Below are 15,892 nucleotides of genomic sequence, written 5' to 3' on the forward strand. Positions count from 1 at the left end.
ACGCTCATTTGGCTTTAAACATGTAAATAAATAAAGCATTTCTTCATCCTAAAATTGGACAAATTAAAGGGTAGGATTGGAAATGTTCTTCTCAAGCCACAGAGTAAAAGGTTAAGAAATTAACCTGAAATCAAACAAACAAACAAACAAAAAAAAAAAGCTAAGTTTTCAGGGGGAAATTCAGAGGGCAAAACTCAGAGGCAGGGTCAGAGAGAGAGAGAGAGAGAAGGCAGCTAAGTGCAGACAAGGAGGCCCAGGAAGCTGTGGGGGTCCCCAGGCACCAGTTTCCCCCAGTGGATCAGGGAAGCAACTTTGGACGAGTATTAGTTCACACTGCAATCGGCCACTTAGCGTTACAATGTTTCCTTATGTGACAAATGTGTCTATGAATCTTGTCTCCGTTTGTTTTCTATCGCTGTGATAAGCACCAGGACCCAAAGCAACCTGGGCTGGAAAGGGTGTGTTTCAGCTTACAGGTATACTCCATCATGAGGGTAAGTCAGAGAAGAAACTCGGGCAAGGACCTGGAGGCAGGAACTGAAGCAGGGGTCTTGGAGAAATGCTGCTTACTGGCCTGCTCCTCATGGCTTGCTCAGTCTGCTTCCTTACAGCACCCAGGACGACCAGCTCAGGGGTGTCAATCACCCACTGTGAGGTGGGCCATCCCACATCAATCACTAATCAAGAAGATGTCCCTACAGACTTGCATACAGGTAATTTTCTCAACTGAGACTCCTCTTCCTAGATAGTTCTGAGTCTAGTTAACAAAAATCCACACAGGACAAATACCTTTGCCCCTGTGGTGATCTGAATGAGAAATGTGCCCCATAGGCTTGACTGTTTGGACACTTGGTTCTCTGTTGGTGGCGCTGTTGGGGAGGGTTAGGTGATGCAGCCTTGCTGGAGGAAGAGGTAGGGCTTTAGGATTATAGAGCCTCGCCCTACTTCCTGTTCACTCAGTCCACTACCTCCTCGGTTGAAGATGGGAGTGCTTAGCTCCCTGCTCTAGATACCATGCCTGCTTGCTTGCTGCCACACGTCCCCACCACAAGGGACTCTAATCTCCCTGGAACTATAAACCAAACAAACTCTTCCTTCTATAAATTGCCTTGGTTGTGAGGTTTTCACAACAGCAACAGAAACATTACGAATACAGGCTCTTTTTACAATCTAGGTGCTGGCCTTGAACTCACAGAGATCCGCCTGCCTCTGCTTTCCAAGTGCTAGGATTAAAGGCGTGCACCACCACCACCCGGCTACAGTCTAGGTTTACAAAAATAACTTCATTATGGGTTATCCTAGAAAATATGTAAAGCTCTAAACTGTGCCCTTCAAAGATTTACTTTATGTCTCACAATCCCTAATGTACTGAAAACAGTATTACAGAAACTGATAGAGTTAACATTTATTACAAATTACATACAACTTTAGAAAAACTTGTGTGGCAGAAATCTTTTTAAGGTATTATTTCCACTGATTTTTCATTTTTATTTAAAATTGTTTTCAGCCGGGCGGTGGTGGCTCACGCCTTTAATCCCAGCACTCGGGAGGCAGAGCCAGGCGGATCTCTGTGAGTTCGAGGCCAGCCTGGACTACCGAGTGAGTTCCAGGAAAGGCGCAAAGCTACACAGAGAAACCCTGTCTCGGAAAAAAAAAAAAAAAATTGTTTTCATGCAATATATTTTGAGCATGTTCTCTCCCCTCCCCCCAACTAAAAATATAATCATAAGAACACTTCATGACTTTGTACATCATTTGCACAGGGGCCATGTTAATCTTCTTTATATCATTCTAACCTTGGTATATGTGAAGCCAAAGGAAGCATGCATCCATCTTTAATACTAAGTAAAAGAAAAGGGTGGAATGTTTAGTTTTTCAAAAGCATGCATAGAGGAATTTCTGATTCATTTTTTAGATCAGTAATCACTAACAAGTCAACATGTTTTGTTGTGTTTTAGACAGGGCCTATGTAGCCCTGGATAGCTTATAATTAGCTATTGTAGATCACATGACCTTAAACTCAGAGATCCACCTGCCTCTGCCTTCTGAGTGCTGGGATTAAAGGTGTGTGCCACCATGCCCAGCAAGTCTTTTGTGTATGGTGTACACATGCATGTGTGTGTATATTCCAGAGACTGTCATATGTCCTTTTATGTCACTTTCCATGGTCTCTTATCCAACTTGGAGCTCATCACTTTGCTAGACTGGGTGCCCAGCAACAAGTTCACCAGACAATTCCGTTATATTTCATCTGCAGATACCCGTTGCCCCTGACTTTTTTTTTTTTTTTTTGAGACAACATCTCATGTATCTGGCCTTGAACTTGTCAAGTAGCTAAGAATGATCTTGAACTTAAAAGGTTATTCTTTGACAATTTCATCCATCCATCCACTCAAACAATGTATCTTGATCATATCTACCCCAACTCCCTGATCAGGAACTTCTGACCTTCCTGTCTCTACCTCCTGAGTGTTGGGATTGAAGCATGTACCACTATGGCTTTTTTATGTGGGGTACTGGGGATCGAACCCATGACTAGACGAGCACTGTGCAGGATGAGCTATACCTCTAACCCCACCATACTGAACTTATTGCAGACTTCCTCCATAGGATTCTACACAGATCATGCATTTGTTTTCCAAGGGCTGGCTAAGCTACATTGCATGAATACATCTTCTGTTTCAGATGTTTGAAATTGGGCTTTATTCCTTCTGGTGCTTCACTAGGGATTCTAAGTTTTTTCTGCACATCTCCTAGCTTCAGTGCCCGACTGTCAGGCTCCTTTGCTACTCTCTGGGGGTTCAGTTACACAGAGGACAGATATGCCACATTCAGAAATCCTCTCCCTAGAAATGATCAGAGTTTGTAAGTAAAGGAGCTTGAAGGAAGCTACAAGAATCTATTTGCCTTATAGTGCTGGAAGGCATGATGCATGCTGCTAGGGGAGAAAAATAGTCAACAGTTTTACTCAGCTGTGAACTCTGTAAGTTACAATAATGACCGGCTTGGCTGACAAGATGGACCACTGGTGCAATAATGTCATGAATGTTATGGGAGCAACCAGTCACCTTCTAATTGGATTTAAGGTCCACTCCACAAGACAAAACACATGTATGGTACTGTTAACTAGGCCAGGCATCCATGACTGTGTAGGTCATAGACTCTAGGGGAGAATAAACTATTACTCTGCTAAATAGACATGGTATTAAACTGCACCCTAAGATCTTATCTTTTTTTTTTTTCTTTTTCTCTATGTAGCCCTGGCTGTCCTGGAACTCATGCTATAGATCATGCTGGCCTGGAACTCAGAGATCTGCCTGCCTCTGCCTCCCAAGTGCTGGGATTAAAGGCATGTGACACCAATGCCCAGCTCTAAGGTCTTCTCTTTATACCCAGACATTAGTGCATTTCTTAACCTTGAGGGGAAGTTTCTTTTTGTAGCAGATGAAGATTAATATAAAGACTTAGAACTGGTTAACATGCAAGAATAACAGACTGTGCTCATCCCTAAATGGGACATTCATGTTAGATTCTCTTGCTCCAAGGCTCAGGGAATCATCTCATCAGAGGGGAGTTACAGACAGATTCTAAGAGCCGGAGGTAGTGGGTGACTGCTCTGAAACCGTGTTTTCTTGACCCAACAGGCACAACGCACACAAGAATTCACAGTGGCTATGACCATGTGCACAAGGCCTAGCTAGCCAAGATCTCAATAGGGATCAGGAGGAGGTCACAGAGTCCCACCCCCAGCTGAGGGTTGGCAATGGATGGCTCCTGGGGGAGGGAGGACAGTTTTCCTCAGGGTTTCTGGCCCTGATAGGATACCTGTGCTCCAGCAGACGGCCTTACATTAATGTGCATGCTGGCAGGATTAAGTGGACTCAGTGGGTTAAAAAACAAAAACAAAAATGAAAAAACCCCCATGAAGTTGGGAGGGAAAGTGGTGGGAGAGACGAGGACGGAATAAGAGGAGGGTGGGGGCTCGTGGGAGGTGATTTGATCAAATCATATTATGTGCATTCTCAAACAAAAAGAAGGAGCTTGGATCAAGTGTTCTCAGACTTGAGGTTTATGATGAGTAGAAAGGGTAAAGCTTTAGAGCCTGTGACTTCATTTAAAGCCAAGGCAGAGTTCTGGAATGAGGACTGTCGTGTGCTGAGGCGAGGAAGGGCTTGTGCTTCCCCTTTACTCATTTCTGAACTGTGTAACTTTTCATTGAGGCTGTGAGTTCTTTTCTGGCTTTTTGTTTTTGTTTGTTTGTAGTTTTGTTTTGTCTTGACTCAGGGTTTCTCTATTATATAGCTCTGGATGTCCTGGAACTTACTATGTAGACCAGGCTGCCCCTGAACTCACAGAGATCCTCTGGACTCTGCCTCCTGAGTGCTGGGATTAAAGGTGTGCACCACCATGCCGGTTCAGCATATGGAGTCTTAAAAATCAATTAGAAGACATCAGCACATTCACAAAGAATCTTATTGATCTTGACGGCATTCAAAGTCCAGAAACTGCTACACCCACAGTCTGGGCTCCTTCACCACACACATCTCGAGGTGTCATGTTCTGTGCTGAGCACTGGAGGCTACCAAGATGGGTAACACATGGTCCATGACTGGCTGGAATCCACATCAGAACAAGGGCAGAAGGTGATAAAAATGGGCAACAGTATCATCGAAGATACACCGGCTGCCTCGCTTAACTCGTACTTGACTTTCAACGGGGTTCAGCTGTGGGCTATGCATGTTGACAGGGTCATCCTTTAAATGTCTAAAGGAACAACACCAGTTAATACTGCCAAGCAGGAAGTGTAATCGGGGAAAGAGAAATCCCCTGAGGATACCCACTGGAGCACATAGGTGTCTGAGCTATTCTATTCTGGAGTCTCTGCTGAGTAATTTAGGTTCAAACATAGCAAGAGGCAGCTGATCAGTTTGAGCCAAATTCTACCTTTCAACTAATTGCCGTGAAATAATTTGTGAGAGAGTGGAAGACGATGCAAAGTGCTATGTTGCACACTGAATTGTGTTCTTTTTTCCAGCCCAACTTCATGTTTCCATGCACCAAAATGTTGATGCTATAAACACTGGAGGCCACACTTACCTGACAGTTTTCTTCCATCCTAGATGGGTGCCAGGGCGCAGAGCACGAGCTGCGGCGGGTGCCAGCCTCTCGTGGCGAGAGCGAGCTGGCCGCGGATGGAGATGCTGGTCGAGGCACCAGAGCCACTCACTAGTTAACCCGGGTTCCCGCAGCCAGTCTCACGCGCACGCGCACTCCGGTCCGGCTGCATCAGCGCCTCTGGGCTTGGGTAGCGCGGCTACTCCAGTGGGCGGAGCTGCGGGGCCCTCTCCTGGCCACGTGACCGGAGCCAACATGGCGGCGCCCATCGGCGTCCACCTGCGCGTCCGTGGAGGTAAGCGATCGGAACACGACCGCTCCAGGGCTGCGCGCCTAGAGATGCGTCCGCGCGTGGACTTGGTACGCACGTGCGTACTTTCAGTCCTACCCACGCACGCGATACACACTGGCACGCTGCAGAAACACAGACACACGTTTGTCCACTCCTTTCCTGGACCATGTCCCTGAGTGGTTGGTTAGTCCTTGAGATTTGCGGGTCATTGCCTAAAGTTTTCTCACCCCATTTTACTTGTGTGGTTAGTGTTCCAGACATATATACCGACGACGACTGTGAAATGCGCCTGGACACTCGGTTTAGAGCTATTGTATTGGCATGTCTTTTTGAGAAACTTGTAAAATGTGATTACTGTCATGATAACTCAAGAGAACTAGTGATGCCCAAGTCATTCCATACAGGTGCGTTCGCGTGAATGAATCATTGTTGAATTAGTATAGGTTTTGACTCTTTTCTGGAAAGAACGCAGAAATTGGTTCAAGGACGAGGAAAAAGGAGCACCAACAACTTGAGGGGCTACTTAAATGCCAGGCACATAGGAACAGTTTTAGGAGGTAATATTTTCATAGTAATACTCAGCACTTATTGTATGCCAACTCAGATTAATTTAACACAGTCACCTTGTGTGAAAGCAGGTACCTACATCTTTGTGTGTGTGTATGCGTATCTTAGGATATGTAAAAAGGGTTGAGTTAACATGGAATGGTATCCTCAAAACATATTGTTGGGAAAAAGCAAGTTGTAGGAAAATTTCCTTGCTCTTAAAATTACATGTATTTGTTTGTCTATTTATTGTGTAAGTGTGTGCTCAAGCAGGTGCCAAGGTGTGCAATAAAGGCCTTTGGAGAACTTTGGGGACTTCTCTTTCCATCACCTGGGTCCCAGAGATTGAACTTAGGTCATCCGGCCTGGTAGTAACACTTTTGCCCATTGAACAGTCTCACCGGTCCAGTTTAGCTTAAAGCAACCCCTGTTTGTGAAGTCAGATACCCAGATATTGGTGTGGATGTGTGTATCTAAGTTTGTAATACATACAGAGAATGACACACATTCACAGTTTTGTGAAATAAAATACTCAGTTTTTATGAAATGCCTTTATTCACCAAAGCATTCAAAATTTGTGAAGATGTAGTATCTAACATATCTTAGAGACTTTGGCAAAGATGAGCCAATCATTATGTGTACACAGAGCATCACTTGAATGATCTTTTACATTTAAAACAACTTATTCTTAGCCTGGCGGTGGTGGCGAATGCCTCTAATTCCAGCACTTGGGAGGCAGAGGCAGGTGGATCTCTATAAGTTCAAGGCCAGCCTGGTCTCCAGAGTGAGTTCCAGGACAGGCTCCAAAGCTACACAGAGAAAGAAAAAAACAAAAACAAAACAGAACCCAACAACTTTGTCCTTTGAAGAATAGATTATACTTTTTTAGCCTTTGAATGTTCTTAATATGAGAAATTTCAAACACATACCGTGCGCCTAGAGACCCGTTCCTCCTCTTCCCCCAGCCACATTGCCTTCCCCAAACTGTATTATTTTAAGGTATGCCCTAGGTATATATCACTTCATTTGTAGATCCTTTTCACTGTGTATCTCTAAAAAATGAGCCTAGGGGCTGGGAATGTAGCTCAGTGGTCAAACTCTGGTTAACACCCATGAGGCCCTGGTTTGGGGTTCCATCCCCAGTACCACAAAAGGGGGAAAAAAGACAAAAAAGACTGAGAATCCCACTTACCCTCATATATATTGTATTTATTTCTAGAATTGCCATTTAGCTATTTGTTTTAAGACAGAGTCTCTTGTAGTCCAAAGTGTCCTTGAACTCCTGATCCTCCTGCCTCTACCTCCTGTGTGCTGAGATTAGAGGTGTGAACCTCAGTCCTGGGCATTTCCCCCCGTTTCTCTGTTCAGATTTCCCAGCCATTCACTCATTAACTCCATCCTTTAAGGACTTGAACATACATTTATAACAACTGTCCTAACAAGTGTCTTATGTGGGATGGCCTTGAATTTCTGGTCCTCCTGTCCTCTCCAAAGAGTTGAGATTACAAGCATGTGCCACCACACCCAGTAAACATAACAACTTAAAAAAAAAAGATTTAGTTTTTATTTATTATTTATGTGCATGTGTGTGTTCTGCATGAATTTATGTGTACCACATAAGTGCAGGTACCCAAGGAGGCCAGAGGAGTCAGATCCCTTGGAACTGGAGTTATAGGCAGTTGTGAGCCCAAGATATGGATTATGGGAACCCACCTGGCAAGATCCTCTGCAAGAGCAGTACTGCTCTTAACTACTGAGTCATCTCTCCAGCCCATAACAGCTATTTTAAACACTTGAAATCTGGGCTACCTCACAGTCTGTTTTATTAGCTGCTGCTGCTTCTTCTCCTTCTCCTCCTCCTCCTCCTCCTCCTCCTTCTTCACATTTCCCTGCTTCATATCTCATGTAGTATTTATTTTTTAATTTATTTATTTTTATTTTATATGCATTGGTGTTTTGCCATGAGTATCAGATCCCCTGGAACTGGAGTTACAGACAATTGTGAGCTGCCATGTGGGTGCTGAGAATTGAACCTGGGTCTTCTGGAAGAGCAGTCAGTGCTCTTAACTACTGAGCCATCTCATGTAATATTTAATTGTATATGTCACACAATGGATATCTTTTTTTTTTCTTCTTCTTGGTTTTTTGAGACAGAGTTTCTCTCTATAACAGCTCTAACTATCCTGGAATTCACTATGTAGATAGACTGGCCTCGAACTCAGAGATCCAACTGCCTCTGCCTCCACCTCCCGAGTGCTGGGATTAAAGGTGTGCTATACCACGCCTGGCCACAATGGATATCTTTTAGAGATTATATTGATTTTCTTTATGCTATGTTGAGTGTTAGGCAGCAGTTTGTTCTGCCAGGCTTGATGTTATTCTTTGTTAGAACAGATTTTTTTCGGGGGTTGCCCTTATTCGAGGGGGAAATACAAGGAGTCTTACTCCAGAGTAGAATTCAGTAAAGGCCAGATAGTATCTTAGGCTTTTGTGGCAATACTATCTGTTGCAATTTCTCAATGCTACCAGGTGCAAGTGAGCACAGCTACGTTCCAATAAAACTTTATTTATAAAGACAAGCAGCCAGCTAGATGGAATTTATCCACTTTTACCCTGTTAACAGGTGATTCTTAGCTCCTAAGTCATAGACTTTCTAGGGTCTCAGTTGAATGCTGTTGGGGTTCAGGAGGCTTTGTGAGGTTTGCTCAGGGAAGTATGTTGGCTCTGGACTTAAACTGCGGTTTCTACTTCTACCAACATTGCGAACTCTGGAATTGGTTCCGCTCTCAGTCAGCAGCAGCTTAGTCTTGATGACCTTGTGGAGTGGCATGCCTCTTTTCCTGCTGCATTTGAATCAAAACCTTTATTCTCTGACTTAGCCAAGCATTCAGATGGTTCATGGCCTCACTTCCCAATGCCATGTTTGGAAAGGTTTTGCAGAGCAGAAATCTGGGGGTGCATGTTATTAATTTGTTTTCTCTTAAGGCTTACTGTCCTCTGCATTACCTCAATATGTAGTGCCACCAACCAGTTGGTCCCCGTGCTAGCCTGGTTGCTTAATACAGAAAGAACTGAAATGTTACTCTAATTATTCTTTGTCAATAAAAGTGTAGGAGTCAGATATTGGGATCAGAGAAACAGAGAAGTCACCAGTCCTTCCTACCTGCTCTGTTCCTTCCTCCAAAACAGAGCCAGATCCCTTTCAGTCCCACCTTACTACTTCCTCTCCTGATCCCTTTCCACCCCGCCTTACTGCTTCCTCTCCTATCAGTCCTCAGTCTTCCAAAACCTCTGTGGTTAATTTTGGTTGGCTAGTGGCTAACTCCGCCCTCTGACTCCAAGCAATCTTTATTTGTCAGAACACATTCAAAATATCACACAACAAGGAATTCTTATAGCAGTTATGCTGCCATAAATAGAAGAAGGTTTGTTTTGATTGTCGACAGGATCTCGTGTGTTCTAGACTAATGGAGAATTCACTAGGGTTTATTTGGCCTGTGTAACCATAGCTTTGTTCATCATTAAAAGAAGTCAGGACAGGAACTCAGACAGGGCAGGAATCTGGAGGCAGGAGCAGATGCAGAGGTCATGGAGGGGCCTGCTTACTGGCTTGCTCTCCATGGTTTGCTCAGCCTGCTTTCTTATAGAACCCAGGACCACCAGCCCAGGGGTGCCCCACCCACAATGGGCTGGGCCCTCCCCCATCCATCACTACTTAAGAAAATACCCTACAGGCTTGCTTGTAGCCTGATCTAATGGGGGCATTTTCTCAACTGAGCGCCCCCCCCAAAGATGAGGTAGCAGGTGTCAAGTTGACAAAACTAGCCAGTACAGTCACTTTCATCACAAACCACAATCCTTTGTATCACAGCTGACATCCCACCTTTACCAGGTTTCCAGAGCTGAGCTAGAAGGTAAAATTGGTTCACAGAGAAGAATCCATTGTGAAATGCAAAGCAGCAGTATTAACACTGAGCAGATTATAAGTACTTTGCAGACCGTGTCTAGACTCAGCCGCCCCTTAAAGATGTCATTAAGCCCGTGGCTCTAAACAATGTCCCTTCAGCTGTAGGATCCCAGGGCTCACACCAGTAAGGGGCTGCATCTCCTGCCTACTGAACATCTTCACTTAATAGACATCTCAAAGTCAACATGTCAAATAAGAAATATATTTTTTTCATATATGTGTATCACATTCTTTTTTATTTTTTATTTATTTAATTTTGGTTTTTCTGAGACAGGTTTTCTCTGTGTAGTTTTTGGTGCCTGTCCTGGATCTCTCTCTGTAGACCAGGCTGGCCTGGAACTCACAGAGATCCGCCTGGCTTCAGTGTTTAGTCCATTAAGAAATACCTTTAAGAAATCTTGTTAGGCAGTGGTGGCACATACCTTTAATTCCAGGAGCCAGAGACAGGTGGATGTCTGAGTTTGACGCCAGCCTGGTCTACAGAGTGAGTTCCAGGACAGCCAGAGCTACACAGAGAAACCCTGTCTCGAGAAACCAAAATAAATAAATAAATAGAAATTTTGATGGACCTACCATTAAGATATACCCAGGCCAATGCTAGGGAGGCAGAGGCAGGTGTATCTCTGTGAGTTTTAGGGCAGCCTGGTTTAGAAAGTGAGTTCCAGGACAGCCAGGGCTGTTACACAGAGAAACCCTGTCTAATAAACAGTAACAACAAAAACAAACAAATGATAAATAAATAAAAGTTTATACCCAGAAACCAAACAAATGTTCTCTCTCTCTCCATTACCACCTGATTTTAACCAACATCATTTCTTCCTTGGATTAATGCAGTTGCGCTGGTCTCTCTGTCGCTATCCCTGCCCTCTGTATTCTATTGTGAACATTAGTAGACTGACTGATCTTATAAAAATGCAAATTAGATCATGTCATTCTTCTGCTTAAAACCCTCAAAGTAAAAGCCAGATCCTTGCAGAGCCCGGGAAGGCCCTGCCCAGCACAGTGGCTCCTTGTCAGGCTGCTCGCCTGGTGCCCGTCTCCAGCAGAATGTAAGAGCTACAAGGATTTGTGTTTCCTTTGTTCTCTGACGTACGTCAAGCACCTAGAATGATGTCTGACATGTAAAATTCAGTGAAGATTTTTTTTTGAATGAGTGAATGAAAAGTGACTAGTTAATTATGCTACAATAAAGTTATTAATAATGAATCAAATAATGTGTTGAGATACATGAGGCAAGAACTATTAGAAACAAAAGGAAAAACTGATAAAAACCACAGTCACAGTGGGAACTAAGAAGTTGACAAGTAGATACAATAAGGCTGTTAAAGTTCAGAATGTATAATTAGTAAGTTTGATTTAAAAATTAAATGTGATGCTTTGGGTTTAATATTACCTTTATTTTTATTTTTACAAATATGTGTAAAGGAAGAACCCAAACCAAAAATCCCAGATACATATGAAATAGGATAAAACTTGATAACTCATGCCAATAGAAGCCTTAATAGTGCTAAAAACAACAACAAATTATGAGCTATATTCTCTAGCCACAAAGTATTAATGCACAAGTTAATGAGAAAAGGGAAGGTTTGGTCTAAATGTTGTAGAAACACAAAAGGAGCCTAGGAAGTGGGGATGCCAGCAACGGTGTCCTGAACTTGAAATATGTGGTTCTTATCCTCCCAAGTTCTCAGTCCTTGAGGGACTCAGACCTGTCACTCAGGATGCGCGGACACAGTAACTGGCACGGCGGACCTTTCGGTGGAGACTGGAGAGTGAGCATCACTGTGCCGGCTAGCCTGGGTCGTGGCTGCCAGCACAAAGAAGGCTTTGTCAGGGCGGGAGGAGAGCCTTGTCTAAAGAGAGCTTCTTGTCTAAAACCCTGGAAGAGCTGCGGGATTAACATGCCAGGCAGGTTGAGGAAGAGCTAGGGAGTGGCCAACGCAGAGATTGGGTTGGGGGTTGAGGACTGCCTGGGTGGGACGTGAGTGTGAGCTGAGCCGAGCTGAGCTGAGGCATGCCTATGAGGCAGAGGGAAGACAGTCAGACTCCTGTTCTCTGAGGAGTTCAGGAAATGGTAGATGGAGTAGATAACACGGAAAACTGAGGAAGCCCCTTGTCTTCATTGATTTACATTTATTTCTTTTCATTGTTTTAGAGATTACAGATGAAACGAGGTGGGGAATTGGGAAATAGTGTAGGAAACGGGCAACCAATGAGGAGTAGGATCGCCCAGCAGAATTGATACTCACTGACATGACAGTAATCTTAGTGGCCTACCTGTTGATACTGTGTGATTTTCTCCAAATGCGTATCACCTTGTATGTGTAGGTACCTGAGGTAGAAGGGCTGGGTGTGGTGCTGACCACCGTTAATCCCAGGACTCCAGAGGCAGGCAGATCTCTGTGAGTTTAAGGCCAGCCAGGCTAAGTGTCTGTGGAATGATGGGCAGGGATGAGGTAGAGAGCTGGACTGAGTGGGAATTTTCCAGATGGGCATTATAGAAAGAACAGGAAAGAAGAGGCCGGAGTTTGGCAAGAGGATGAGGAATTCCAGAGTTAGCCAAGGCTAGCTGCTGCGTAAGAACAAAAACTCTGTTATGTTTAAAGCTGTGTCTTTTATTATTAGATTGAATAACCTGGAAGCGGAAGAAACTGTTAGTTTGAAGAAGAAAAAAAAAAGGATTCAAGCCAGGCACAGTGGTACATGCCTTTTACACCAGTCCTGGAAGGCAGAGGCAGGTGGATCTGAGTTTGAGGCCAGCCTGGTCTACACAGTAAGTTCCAGAACAGCCAGGGCTACATAGCTAGACCCTGTCTTGAAAAAAAAAAGAGTGTTCAAAGATGAGAATTCCCAGCAAGGCCAGAGAACGGACGTGAGGAGAAAACTGGGCAGCAGGGAAGGCCTGGAGTGTCATCGTGAGGGTGGCTTTGTACTCTGCCAAGCAGTTGTGAGTTTGGAGGAACGAGCCTCCTAGCATGTTTGACAGTACATCCCGTGGTGGTGCTCCTGGAGCAGGGGAAGGAAGGCAGAGAATTGGGAGCCGGAGTTGGTAGTTCACAGAAGTGAGAATTGAACAAGGTCCTGAAGGACGATTAAGACAGTCAGCAGTGTGGGGAGAAGGGCATTCCAAAGGCGTTAAGGCAGCGTGGTGGAGACACACCTCCAGGACACAGAAACATTCAGGACGTGTTTAGGATAGAGGGTTTGTGTAAGGGATTCATAAGTGATGAAGGCAGGTCAGGATCCAGTCCTGGGAAACCGATGTCCGACTCAGGTGTCATCAGCTTGACGTCGGTGACCACTGAGACAGGGAAATGAGAGGGTATCTCCATTTTAGCCTACTGTTCAAGGACTCTTGAGTGTATGGGGGAAGGCCTTTTCGGTCCGTTAGACAACAGTGTAGAATCAGAGTAATGGTGCGTAGTAACGGGGGATGGATGCGAAAGGAGAGGTGAGAGCAGGGGCTGGAGGCTTCCTGAAAAGGCCTGGGAGAGGGTCCTCCAGAGCAGCCAGGAAGGGATTGACGGCTATGGAGAGCCGAGTCCAGAAGAGATTCTCAGGAGGAAGTTGGGGTAGCTAGTAAAAGTGAGTGAGTTTGCCCACTAAGAGGTAGACAGAGATGAGGCGCAAAGTTTTAGAAAGAAAAGAAACTTAGGATGGATAGTCATTGTAGAGAACGATGTTTTGCACTTGTTTGTTTGTGTGTCAAGAGATGGAGGGAGACTCCCTTTTGTTAAAAACAGAGTTTTCTAGAGATAAAATTGACAACCATCACCATCCACATATTTAGAGAGTATAATGCCGTGCTTCTAAATATACTCACCAAATTGTACAGCCATCACCAGGATCAGTTATATTTTCATGACCTCAGGAAGAATCTTTTCATAGCAGTCAGTCCTCGGCCTGCCTGTCCCCCACAGCACTCACAGCCGCTCGCCTTCTGTTTCTGCCTTGTAGGCTCTCATGTGGCCCTGGCTGGCCCCAGACTCGGTATGTAGCTAAAGATGACCTAGAATTTCTAATCTTCCTGTGCCTACCTCCCGAAGCCTGGGATCACAAGTGTGAGTCACATGCCCACTTTATGTGATGCTAGGGATCCAATCCAGGGCTTCGTGGATGCTAGGAAAGCACTTTACCAGCTGAGCACATCCCTAGTCTGTGGACAGTTCATGTACATGGAATTATGTAATATGTAGTCTTGTGTGATTGGCCTCTCACACTTAGCACGATGTTTTCAGGCATTTGCCAGAATTATTCCTTTATATTCCTGAATTATACATCATTTCTGTATGTAGTATATGTTTATTAGAATATATAGAGAGATTATGTTTTGTATATCCCTTTGCCAGCTGATGGACATTTGTGTTGTTTCTGCTTTTTAGCAATGATGAAAAATGATGCTTAGGACATTTGTGTATATGATTTTTATGGACATAAGTTTTGTTTTGGTTTTTGAGACAGGCTCTCACTGTTGAGCCCAGGCTGGTCTTGAACTTGTGAATCTCTTGCCTCAGTGTCCTGAGAGCTAGATTACAGGTATGCACCACCAGCACTGGCTCTCTTTCTGTGTGTGTGTGTTCACGTGTGTGCATCTGCATGTGTGGCCACATACACTTGTGTGTACATGCGTGTGGAGGTCAGAGGTTGATGCTGGCTGTCGTCCTCAATTGCTCTTCACTTTAGTTTTTGAGACAGGGTCTCTCACTGAACTTGGAGCTCAGCGGTTTGGCTAGGATGAGTAGCTAGTATGCTCTAGCGATCTGCTCATCTCTGCATCTCCAGTGCGAGCATTACAAACATAACACTGTGCCCAGCTTTTGATGTGGGTGCTGGGAACCGAACTCAGATCCCCACACTTGTGCAGCAAACACAAGTTTGCTACTGAGCCCTCTTTCCAGCCTTCGAGTTAATTAATTAGTTATGTGTATGGGTGTTTTGTTTGCCTGTATATCTGTGTACCACATGTATTCAGTGCCCAGGGAGGCCAAAAGAGGGCATCAGATCATCTGGGGCTGGATTTACAGACAGTTGTGAGCTCCTCTGGAAGCAACCAGCACTCTTAACTGCTGAGCCATCCCTCCAGCCCTTGCTTTGTTTTGGAAGCAGAGAATGGCCATATGTAGAAGCAGAGAAAGAAAGAAAATGGTAAGGAGGCAGGATCACTGGAGATCCCGGGATCAGGAGGCCTCCTAGAAAGAGGAGACCTGAAAGAGGTAAGAAAGAGCAGAGGGGGGTCCTAGGACCTGGGAAGGGAGCCTCCACCCTGACACAGTGAAGGGACAGTGGGAGTTCCCTTTTCTAGGGGCGAAAATACTTTCCACTATAATTTCTGATTATAAAAGTAATATGAGGACTATGGATATGTGTAGCTCAGTGGTAGAGCACTTACCTAACATGTATGAGGTCATGGATTTGATCCCTAATAACTAACACACACACACACACACACACACACACATTCGCACACAAGAAGTAGGAGGCAGGCTATAAACAATAGCTAAAAATGTGGGTTCTCAAATCAGGCTGCTTATGTCTGAGTCCCGAAACCAGCTAGTCATGTATTGGGGCGTATTAGTTCACCTCTGTGAGTTCATTTGTAAATGGTGGTGAAGGCTCACCTGCCTTCCTGGGATACCGAAAATGTTTAAAGAAATCGTGCCTGGGCTAGCTGTGGATCCAGCTCAGTAGAGTGCTCACCTGCCATGAAGTTCTGGCCTCCATCTCAAGCGTCAGGGAAACTGGGTGCTGGATGTAGTGGCTAAACCTGAAGTCCTAGCACTCCGTTCTTCCTTGGCTGCATAGCAAGTTGGAGGTCAGCCTGGGCTACATGAGGCCCTGTATTTAAAAGGGAAATAGGGCTAGATAAATGGCTCAGTGGTTAAGGCTGTTCTTCTAGAGGTCCTAAGTTCAATTCCCAGCGCTCATATGGCAGCTCACAACTGTCTAGAACTCTAGCTCTATGGTGTGCAAAT

The 15,892-nt window shown here is 44.7% G+C and overlaps 2 protein-coding genes across 5 annotated transcripts in view; one reads left to right on the plus strand and one right to left on the minus strand.

Annotated features, from left to right (window-relative positions):
* Slc25a12 (solute carrier family 25 member 12) overlaps nt 1-5,230 on the minus strand; it is a 189,011-nt gene extending 183,781 nt beyond the window's left edge. The window contains exon 1 of the mRNA XM_052726698.1: nt 5,098-5,230. Coding sequence (XP_052582658.1) covers nt 5,098-5,115 — 18 coding nt within the window. The 5' untranslated portion in view covers nt 5,116-5,230. The remainder of the gene's footprint in view (nt 1-5,097) is intronic.
* A 35-nt stretch (nt 5,231-5,265) lies between these two features.
* The window catches only part of Metap1d (methionyl aminopeptidase type 1D, mitochondrial), an 81,974-nt gene continuing 71,347 nt past the window's right edge, over nt 5,266-15,892 (plus strand). For 3 of the 4 annotated variants that reach the window (XM_052726706.1, XM_052726704.1, XM_052726705.1), the window contains exon 1: nt 5,266-5,410. In XM_052726706.1, the coding sequence (XP_052582666.1) occupies nt 5,371-5,410 (40 nt within the window). In that variant the 5' untranslated portion in view covers nt 5,266-5,370. The remainder of the gene's footprint in view (nt 5,411-15,892) is intronic. The other variant, XM_052726703.1, reaches the window with a different exon arrangement.

Source organism: Peromyscus californicus, unplaced genomic scaffold (assembly GCF_007827085.1).
Source record: "Peromyscus californicus insignis strain IS unplaced genomic scaffold, ASM782708v3 Scaffold_7__1_contigs__length_154581171, whole genome shotgun sequence".
Lineage (NCBI taxonomy): Eukaryota > Metazoa > Chordata > Mammalia > Rodentia > Cricetidae > Peromyscus > Peromyscus californicus.